This window comes from Quercus suber, unplaced genomic scaffold (genome assembly GCF_002906115.3).
Source record: "Quercus suber isolate HL8 unplaced genomic scaffold, Cork oak 2.0 scaffold_665, whole genome shotgun sequence".
Lineage (NCBI taxonomy): Eukaryota > Viridiplantae > Streptophyta > Magnoliopsida > Fagales > Fagaceae > Quercus > Quercus suber.
Genome location: NW_027070106.1, coordinates 195,401 through 206,286, shown reverse-complemented (window position 1 = coordinate 206,286; position 10,886 = coordinate 195,401). Strand labels below are relative to the sequence as shown.

Sequence of the window (10,886 nt, the reverse complement as noted above, 5' to 3'; positions counted from 1 at the left end):
AGAAACATTAATATGTTTTTATATCATTATCAAATACTCAGTTATTAAAGTAAGGTAGGGTATTTCGTGAATTCAAAATCACTTGGTATGTGTTATTTACCAGTAAAATAATACTCATTTATTAAAAGTGTTAATATCTCAATCGGAAAATATCATGACTTTGTAATTTTATGTCAAGTTTGTAATGTGTCAAAGTCAAAGTTCAAAAACCCCAAGATGAAGCTCAAAAGAAGACAATTTTCAAGAGTGATCTGTAATTTCAACAACCATTTGATTGTTGCTCGATCAATTGAAGGAGGAATTTTTGATTAAGTTAGCTATCATCTGAATCAGACATGTTTCAATTAAGTTAGCTACTACCTCATTATTTGTGTGTTACACGCAATCGTAGAAAATACTTAGTATGTCACCAACATAATTTCTACCTTTCAACAATCAATCACATCACAATCGGTCATACGCGTAGCTATGAAAAAGAAAAAAGAAAAAAAGGTTTTTCGTTTTATTAAATTCCCGATAAAGAGACAAAATTGTCCCTACCACACTAGAAATTAAATTTTAAATAAAAAATAAAAGCAACTTCCTCCCTCCCTCGCTATCTGCCTTAAAAAAGGAGGAAAAACCTAAAAGAAAAGGCAGAAAGAAAAAAAGGGACAGAGGGTTCGGGTGTAATTTTCTGCTAACCGGAAGATATTATTAGAAAAAAAAAAAAAAAAAGCTAAACAAAGACTTTTATTAAAAGAACATATTATTAGTGACACCAAATACTGTGTTTGTCACATAATCTTCACGTGAGATCTTTGGTGTAGAGTAAGAGTACACTTGATAATTTCACTATTTTCTAGATTACTCAATGAAGTAAATTATGTTTCAGTCGCTACTTTTGTTAGTAAAAATGTTTCTTATATGGAAACTAAATGCTGAATTAGACTTCATTAGGCTCGTGAAAATGTTGTGCCATGAAGAGAATTAAAACAGGAATAGCTCTATTTAACTTCACCTAAGCTTCGACCTTGACATTTTTACTCAAACAGCTAGCTAGTTGGCTCAACTTGTTGCGCAAAAGTGAGCATGCGTGCGCAGACAAAGGCCTTGTCTTATTAGTATAAATTTCCTATTTCCTCAAGAGAGAGCAAGAGCAAGTGGACTAAAATGCCTGGGATTTGCATATCTCGGAATTCATTTATGAATTGTGAGGTTTCAGAATACTAAAATAGCATATATTAAGAACATAGAAACTCATCCATAACTAATGAAAAGCATAAATAAACTTAATAAAGTGACCAACATTAAGACACATCACATTATGAGCTACAAATTTACATGATACACTACCATAGGATGCATTCTCACTACTTAAAAAGAACATCATTGCAGAGGTGTCAGATAAGATGATAAAAGTACATTAAGCAGCAAGTCCCTCTTTGCCCCACTAAGTTCATATTTCTCACCTATGTCTACTAGGTTCAGATGCCAATACTTTGTTCTTCATTCTTACCTCTCAATTCCCATCATCAGCAGCTTTTAAGTAAAGCGTCTCACCCCCATCATGGCTTGTGGAGCTACCGCCTCGCCCTTCAGCAGACCCAGCACTCCCAATATCTTGCTTGCTCCCACCGGCCATCCCCCTGCCACTCTGCAAGCCTTCTCCAGTGGAGCCACGACCAAAATCAGCAAAGCCACCAACCCCGAGTGTCCCACTGCCTCCTGCATGATTAGCATCACTTTGCAGCATGTGAAGCCCTGAACTTCCACTAGAATTCATGCCAAGCTGGCTGTGTAAAGCTTGCTGCTGTTGCAGTGCTGAATATGGCTGCTGGCTGTACAACATGGAGGAGCGTGCAGCCATGAGCGATTGTGGTGTCATCTGTTGAGCCTGTTGGTGCTGCATGTAGTGCGCTCCTGGCTGCATAATGCCACTTGGAGGAAACTGATATTGCCAAATAGAGTTAAATATAGTGGCATTTAACTTTATGAATCCCTCAAGCTTTGTAAGCCTCAAATTTGCAGTGATTAATACAAGAATGTATTACAATGATGAAAAAACACTGCATGTGATGTTAAAAAGGTAAATTGGCCATAGTGATTACTCAATGCACATGAATTCTGATATAAATTCAATTAGAACAAAACTTAGGTATAGTACTTTAAGTGCTATTCCTTTGGTTATCCTCTTAAGATTCAGCCATGTGATTATTTAACTAAAAAATACGCTTCCATCCCATGAGAAAATATTCACATGGCAGAATCTTAAAAGAGAAACCTAAGGAATAGCATCTAAATACTGTACTTAAGTCTTGCTCATTCAATAATATATGGGGACACACATGATAATATATGGGGACACACGTGATAAGATTTACAATCCAACAAAAATTTAATGAATTTTAAAAAAATATATATCATGTGATTAAAATGGTTTTAAATGAAAAAGTAAAAACAACAGAACCCCTTTATTTATTTAATAAGCAAGACATCAAACATGGGTCCAGTTACAAGTTTCACCTCAAAATCTAATAAGGCAGGCTCAAATAAATAGTGCATCAAAAGTTACAAAAAAAAAAAGAAAAAAAAAAAAAGAAAAGAAATGCATAAGTTAAAAATAGAAATGCGGTCTGTACCTGACCATGCATGGTTGGGGGTTGGGGTTGAGAATCTGCAATTGCCGCCAGGTACATAAGGTTACGCTGTAGCCTTGCCTGGTTCCTGCAACAATAGAGAGAACTTGTCGGCCCTTCTGGTATTTCAAAAATAAAAAATTTATGGCCTGCTTACTTTCAACTATACATTGCTCCTGCTGCAAGTCTCGCTGGTGTTTATATGAATTGACTTATGCAAAGCTTCAATCATTATACCAATGAATTAATGAATTAGTACAGCCAATTTCAATAAAGTAAAGGAAATGATAAGGCTACTACAAATTTTACTACATAAAGCTTACTAACTAATGTGGTAATGAATGTGATTAGTGAGTTTTAACCACCTAATAAATGATTTTTTGGTGATACATCAATTTGTAGGCTCCATGTAAAATGTGTAGTAGCCCCAGCATAACTCTTAAGTAAATATGCAAGCTATTCAACATTTAAGTGAAATTTACAAGACATTCAATGTTCTTTTTGCCATTTCAATCAAACCAGAATTTCTCTTGATATAAACACTAGAAATACAATTATCGTTAGATTGGATGCATATACTAACCAAGGATGTGTTGGATTACACGTGTGAATGAAGTCCCACATTGAATAAAAATAAGAAGAATGAGTAGTTAATATAACAGAATTGAGCATATACCCATTGGGCTTAGGCCTTTTAAGTTAAAGTGTATCTCTATATGTTATATTAATTTCTCAAGGAAGCTCCCCAAAGTGTTTATCTCCCCGACAAGTGATATTAGAGTCCATGGTGGTGTGCAGCGAAGGTGGTGAGATGTTCATGGTCCCTATAATAGGTTAAAGTATGTCTCTATACGTTATATTAATTTCTCAAGGAAGTTTCCCAAGGTGTTTATCTCCCTGACAAGATGCACATGAGAAATTTTCTAGACAACCTAAATAATTCCTAATGAATAACCCAAAGTGGCTAGTCTTTGATGCACGTGTGGCAGTATTATACTTCTAGCAAAAGGATGCAGAACAATATAATAGTATTCCTCTAGAGGAGTGTTTCAATTTTGTGTTTAAAGTCACAGAAATCCAGTCACTAATGAATTAAATGTCATGTTATGGTTACCAGAACTAGACTAAATTTCTTTCTTCAACAAGTAATCAATACTGCAAATGATAAGTATAATGGAAGTTATGACAATGCAGCAGTTACAGAAACCTTTCAAGCCTTGGACTTGATTGCTCGGCAGAGAAACACAAACCAAAAGTACTGAGACATTCCCCGCACAAGCCAATGTATTTTAGTAAGTGGCTCAGTACCAAGTTATGAAAATGCCAGACAAACAAAACCACATTATCAAATTGGAAAACTAAAAAGATTACTGCTTACTCTGCACACTCGCTCATTTTTCCTGAATTCTGGCTCTCAACAATCTTCAAAATTAGTGACTTGTTCTCGTCCAGATACTGCATGTATAAACAATGAAGTTAGGAAGAATTTAGCAGCAGTGATACAATTAATATCCAGGAAATAGCAATCAACAATTATAAATGTCAAGAACACATTATTTTTACTTGTACCAAGGAAATTGCTCATGTAATTATTCTGAAAAGCTAACAAAAGAGTGCAAATTTAAAAGCAAGTTGCACTGGCTTCTTCTTCTTCTTCTTCTTTTTTTTTTTTTTTTTTTTTGAGGGATCACTCAATTCATGTGAAACACAGTTTTTAATTGGAAAACTGAAACTCAAACAATAATAATGAATTACTAAATATAAAATCATAAATCTAACAAAAATCCACAATTGAATGAGATTTAACATCCCATTTTATTCTCACTTCAAGCTCATGAATGTCCACTTATACCCATGCAAATTATATAAATTTTCTCAATCTCTACAACTTCATGACTATGTAAATATAAAACATTTTCATAGCTCATTGGTTAAGCTTTGTTTTCTTTTGAAATCTGGCTAAGAATTTGCTTTGGTCAGCAGGTTAAACCTCCCACTTAATAATTTTTGAAATATGCATCCGATTAGTCCTTGTTCTTTTTCACATTGAATTGTTTGAAGGAGCTGTTGAACCTATGTATTGCAGCTTTACTTTACCAAAAACTAAAACCAAACAACTAAGATGTACCTTCCGTATCGCTGTATGATTAAAACATGCTGAACTTCATGGTTCCACCAATAAATGACAAGGAACTAAAGGGAAAATTTGTATGGGATAGCATTATATAGACCCAGTTCATATAATCCATCTTGGGGTCTTAAGCTATGAGTAACGAAGTCAGAAATATCCGCTGCAAAGTGAAGTCATCACGCAAAAACATAATTTCAGAAACTGAAATTTAAAACCTTTCGTACTTTCAGATTGATATTTGATCACCCATCTCAAGAAGCTCCACCTATTATATGAGATGTTTCTTCAATGATCTAAACCATAGGGAGCAGGACCCTTTGAAATTTTCCATCCATTATTGGTAATACCATAGTTGGTGGCTACCAGTCTCCCACACAATCTCTCCATAACAATTTCCTTAAAAGAGCAAATCTTAAATCCAATCCACCGTTTAATTTCCATACTACCACCTTGCCGTGATACTAAAAGGAACTAGTTTATTCCCGCTTGTTAGTTAAATCTATTGTGTAGGAGCAAAGAAATAATGATAGATTCCATTATTAGCCTAAGTAAAATCTTTAGAACTGCAACCCATAGAAAAAAAAATGACTTGGCAAACCTCTAGTCCTCATGAGACATGGACTCTTCAAAATGTGTGAAGTGCCAGTAACAAAAATACGAGACATGGAAATGAGGACAAGACAAACACTTGAAAATGTCCTAGATGGGAAAATACCCATCAAGTGTATGGAACAATGAAAGACAGGAACAAATTGTTAACTCAAAAATAAACTCAGTTACATATCTTGTTAAGCTTTACGGCAATAAATCTTCAATGTTATGAAACAGTCCGCCTAGTATGCTCTATATTTATTTAAAGCCTAGGCTACTGAATAAGAACACTTGGGCAAGTTACAAACTGATTTAACTGTAATAGCATGTTCTAGGAGCTTAGGCAAAGACAAATCTGCCACAGCACATGAAACTTCTACTTGAGTGTAACATAGCCTAGCATTTGTGTAGTATACAGACATGCAAGACCATAACACTTTGCTCATATTCAACAATGCACAAGTTTGTTTTGTCAACCTAAGTTTTAGTAGGTGCCACTTTGGCCACCCAAGAGACATTCCATTAGCACCCATCACATCTAAAGTCAAAACATGCACATATAGATCATGTGCTTAAAGAAAAAGTAACACTTTTCCCACCTACAATTTAAAACAGGAGCACTATATTCATTTGTATGTGGTTGTGGCAATTGGTTGCAGTCTGTTTAATGTCATAATTTAGCAGATCTAAAGAAGTGGACTTCATGTGGGTAAAGTGCCATTTTCCAAACCACATGTTGCCAAACCAAACTCACCCCATACTACTAATGGAGAGAGAGTATAGTTTGCAATAAATAAAATAAGGGCACCAAATTAGAAAAAACTATTTTTAATTAATACATAAAGGTTAAATATCTTTATGCATATTTTGGACCCATTCAACAGAGTAATCTTCTTAAAATCAACAACATAATAGAGACATTAAAAATTTTACATGAAGGACTTATGGTTACCTAACAGAAAAATGAATCCATATAATGATGATCAAACTATTCCATGTTCTATAATTATTATACTTGACTCAAACATTAATTTCTCACTCAAAATAGATATATCAAATAAAAAATTTCCTTAAATTCCAGACAACATGAAAATGCTATTATGTGCAGCATAGTATATGGGCACGCGTCTATCAAGGTGGGTTTGGTGCATCTTTTACAGAAGAATTGTGAATAATCATCATAATCAAACCAAAATTTCTTACTCAATGTCTCAGGGGACACTCATTTTTCCACTCTGCCTACTTAATCATAAGCAAAGCCCAAATTAGGACAATACCTCATCAGCCATGGTAAGTGCTAAGTCGTTCACATATTCACCAACAACATTAAGCTATGCAGATGCTAGTACTCAGTAAAATTTCATATATATATATATATATATATATCAGTTCATTTATTGTTTTCATTTCCTACAAATTTGCATACATCCAAAGCATTTTTAATACATTGAAGATAATCTCATACAAATTGATGCAAGATTAAACTTACAACAGACTTAATTTTATTTACATGAAATTGTAACAACCCACAATTAAAATTTTATTGATACTTCACAACCCCCAAGAAGAAAAGCAAAAAAGGAACTTTTTAACTTTTATCAAAAAGGATTCTTACTACTACACATTCAAAGGGCATAACCCAATTAAAAAGACTTTCCTTTGTATGGGTGGTTATCTGACTTAAATATGATTCCATATAAGCGTCCAAAATTATATGAGCCCAAATTCCAAATGAATGAAAATGTGACCAAATTGATCCTAGTTACTCTTTGAGGCAGAGTGGAAGAAGAGAGGAGATTCTTGAATGAGGGAAAGATCAAACAACTTTGAAAGAATTGAATGAGGAGCCATATGAGACAAAATTCTCATGTATGATTCTGTAGAGTGGCAAGGGTGACTTATTAATAAACTTTTCCACTATCAACCCCAAAAAAGTTTACAAATAAAGACAAGTAACATACCATTAAACCACATCAGCCTATTTATGCCAGCAAATGTAGTAACTAATTGTGATGTTTCCAGATAATCAATCATGGAATGGATCAACACAAGACTTTCTACATAAGAATGCAGTCAACTCTTGCAAGTAAGGTAACAATCTAATTTTAGTAACTTATGATGCATGAGACCCTTCAGATTTATAACCAACAATGATGGAGGGCTTTGCATTTGGGTTAAAGGGTTAGCTGAGTTCAGTTGATTAAAGTGTAGTCAATTACCGGCTAGTTTGGCTTATCACTACAGTAGCTATCTCCCATCTCATATATCCCCCACCCACACAGCATTCCAAGTAAATGCAGGATTTGATATCAACCCCATTTGCAACCTAGTAAACTCAATTAGCTGAACTAGTGAACACCTTCAGAAACAACATAGTTTTATAGCATCCCTAACAATCCCCATCCCCTGACATTAGTGCAACCTCTCAAACATTTTAGCTTGATATGCAGCCACAGAAAACATATATATTAATTTCTTTTCCCATAACAAATTATGAATTGGGTCATCCTCCTCCTAACACCCATCTTTTTTTTTTTTTTGTTTAAAATTTCTCTCTGTTCATTTTCATCTCCAGTTAGTACTTAGTAATTTGTAACTCTCAACTCCTTCATGAATGAAATTCAGCTTTAAACTTCATGACCTAAGCTAAATCCAAATCAATTTATATTATACACTACAAATACACGTAAGAAAACAGATCAGCAAAACTCACATATGAAATGAAACCAAGGATAGAAAATATGCAAGGATAACGCTTTAAAGTGTTATGTACTGCCCCTTGTTGGTCCTAAGGGATGGAGGAGTCTAGGTTAACCGAAAGATGGTTATCAGTTTGAATTGTCATAAGCCATCCATCCATAAAAAGAGACAAAAAGAATCCAAGAGAAGTTTAAGTGGCAGAATATCTTGAGAATATAAGTACAAGAGTAAGTAATTTTTCTTTTTTTGAATGGAAGAGTAAGTAATTAAGATAACAGTATTAGACAGGTAGGCTTAAACTTTTGAGTTAATTTTGTGTCCTAACATATTATATTTTGGTTTCACTTCAAGACTAAGTAAGGTAACATCTCCTAAAAACTGATGTCAGAGTTGATGGTTGTCCTTCTCGCAATTAGTATGGGAACGGGATTAAGGTAGTGTCCCAACATATCATAATAAGGCCTCACTAGAAGACCACCTATGGTGCTATCTTCTAACAAGTGGTATCCGAGTTGATGACTGTCGTTTTTGCAGTACAAGAATGAATTANTTTAAAACTAATGCTTGAAGCATAAGGCGTTAACATGAGACACCAAGATACTGATCATGTTCATCAATATTAAATCCGACCTGTCATTATCATACCAACAAGTCAAATAACACAAACAATGTCATAACTTTTTTCACGAGAGTTGGTGTATGATAATTAGTGCACAATAAAAGTAATGTTGGTTATGGGATCATGAAAATGATATTGTATCACTCAGCTTCGCAACTTAACAAATTATAAAATAAATTGTGAAAAATTTAATGTACTTAGCATTTCTGGATAACACAGGATATACAATTTTTAAAGAACACGCAAAGATTAAAAAAATATATAAATAAATAAATTAATTTATTAAAAAAAAAAAAAAAAAAAAAAAAAAAAAAAAAACCTATCCAGTTCTTTATGAGATTCAATAAACAATGAGGATATAACACCAAACGCTACTAATCTCTGCCCTATAACTATATTGGTAAATCATTTAAAATGGTTTAAGAAAGAAAAAGGCTTTGAAAGAAGCACCAAACCTGAACCTTAGCATAATCAGAAACCAATAAAATACCCAAACAAAACAAGAAAACCCATTTACCATAGCCCACACACTCATTTGAACTTCAAATAATAATTGATACAATAGCAAAATGAAAATACCAATTAATAACATGCATCCTAACTTTTAAACAACAAAAAAGATCCACGAGTAGCACCAAAAAAAAAAAAAAAAAACAGCTTGAGTAGGTAATAAGGAACCATGAATAACAAAAATAGAAAAAGCAGATAGAAGGAAAATGAAAATAACATCCAACAAAAATCAAACAGTGAATACCCATTTAGCCCAAGAAGCTACAGGATAAACCAAAAAGAAAAGATTCACCCAAAGAAGCAAGAAACAAAATTTGATATAATCCGAAGAGTAAAGAAAAAAGAGCCAAGAAAAGGCAGAGAGGCAAAGAGAACGGAAGAAACCTGTTGAATGTGATCAGTTGTGACGTTGTTGGGGTAATAAGGTGCCATCATGGGCTGCATCTGCATCAGGTGCTGTTGCATTTCTCTCTAGCACAGTCCCGAACTCTTATCTCTCTCTCTCTCTCTCTCTCTCTCTAACTTTCTCACTCTAAGCAGAGCAACAGAACTGATAGAACAAACTCACTGCAAAGGAATGCAAAGAGAAATAGATACCCTTCTGCTCTTTTTATCCGTTCTGTAACTCTTCTCTCCTGTGACTATTACAACGACGACAACAACCAACAATAACAACGCCCCCACGAAGTGAGAGAGACCACAAGTTAGTATTCACTATTCTCTTTAGTTTTGGTTTTGATTTTGGTATTGGTTTTGGTTTTGGCTTCTCTCTTGTCTATCACGTGACCCTTGTTTTGAAGACAGAGAAAAATTGAGAGAGAATCTGCGAGAGATTTAGTGGCATTTATTTGATGTATGTCACATTTAACATGACATGACACGGTCTGTTGCTGCCTCAGTCCAACTCTTTTGGTCTCACTTTTTGGTTAGTGTGACGTTGTTGCTATGTATAAAGGAGATTCCTCTCTATTTCATTATACTTTCTCTCTTCTACCCCACGCGCTCCATTCACGTGGGTGGGTTTCTCTTGTGGGACCCAGACATACACTAACCCAATTTTGAATTTTATTTTAACTCAAAAAAAAAAAAAAACCAACTAAAAATAAATTTTTTTAAAAAAAATGTGCTAGAGATGTCACGTCACCTTAAGCTTGGGAATTTATTGAGAAAGCTTTTAGTCACGACAATTTTGATAAAATTTTTCAAAGCCGCGTTAGGTTGTTAATCATAAATAAAAAAAATAACAGATTATTTGTAATTAATAAAAAAACTATTGTGAGTAATTATTTACGCAACTTTTATCATAAATTGCCACGTGACGAATTGTGAAAGGTAAAAATATGATCCAAATAAACTTACTTTTTTTTCTTCATTACTCATAACTTATCATATAACAAATTATGATAAAAGTTATCTAAGTAGTAGAAATGATAATTTAAACCCGCACCCGTTGGTATCCATCTTAACTACCCTTAATTGGACGAGTTTTACCCTTTCCACATAATAAATGGGATGGGGATGGGGATTAATATTTTTTCCAGCACCCGCCCCACACCTTTCTAACTTTAAATATATGGTTTTTTTTTTATTGTTTTATTGAATTTATACTTTTATGTTTTAATATTTACATTTTTATTATATATTTTTAGTTGTATTGCTATGTTTGAATTGTTTTTTATTTTTTATTGATTGAATTGTTGTATTGTTATGCTTTGAG

The 10,886-nt window shown here is 33.8% G+C and overlaps 1 protein-coding gene across 2 annotated transcripts; it reads right to left on the bottom strand.

The window, feature by feature from the left end:
• Positions 1-1,250: 1,250 nt before the first annotated feature.
• Positions 1,251-10,016, bottom strand: LOC111986190 (GRF1-interacting factor 1). 2 transcript variants are annotated; one of them, XM_065765933.1, is made up of 4 exons: positions 9,554-10,016; positions 3,997-4,073; positions 2,622-2,706; positions 1,251-1,906 (listed from the first exon to the last, which is right to left on the bottom strand). In XM_065765933.1, the coding sequence occupies exons 1-4, from the start codon at positions 9,632-9,634 to the stop codon at positions 1,502-1,504; spliced, it is 648 nt and encodes a 215-aa protein (XP_065622005.1). In that variant the 5' UTR covers positions 9,635-10,016; the 3' UTR covers positions 1,251-1,501. The 2 variants fall into 2 exon arrangements, with proteins under 2 accessions (XP_065622005.1, XP_065622004.1); XM_065765932.1 differs by having other exon boundaries at positions 1,251-1,930; positions 9,554-10,011.
• Between the last annotated feature and the right edge of the window lie 870 nt (positions 10,017-10,886).

Excerpts from the sequence above, each read along its gene's own strand:
- LOC111986190 (XM_065765932.1), bottom strand. The coding sequence starts at position 9,634 with ATGCAACAGCACCTGATGCAGATGCAGCCCATGATGGCACCTTATTAC. Across the intron at positions 2,707-3,996 it reads AAAATGAGCGAGTGTGCAGA|GAACCAGGCAAGGCTACAGC; the intron begins GTAAGCAGTAAT and ends CTATTGTTGCAG. Across the intron at positions 1,931-2,621 it reads CCCCAACCATGCATGGTCAG|TTTCCTCCAAGTGGCATTAT; the intron begins GTACAGACCGCA and ends TGGCAATATCAG.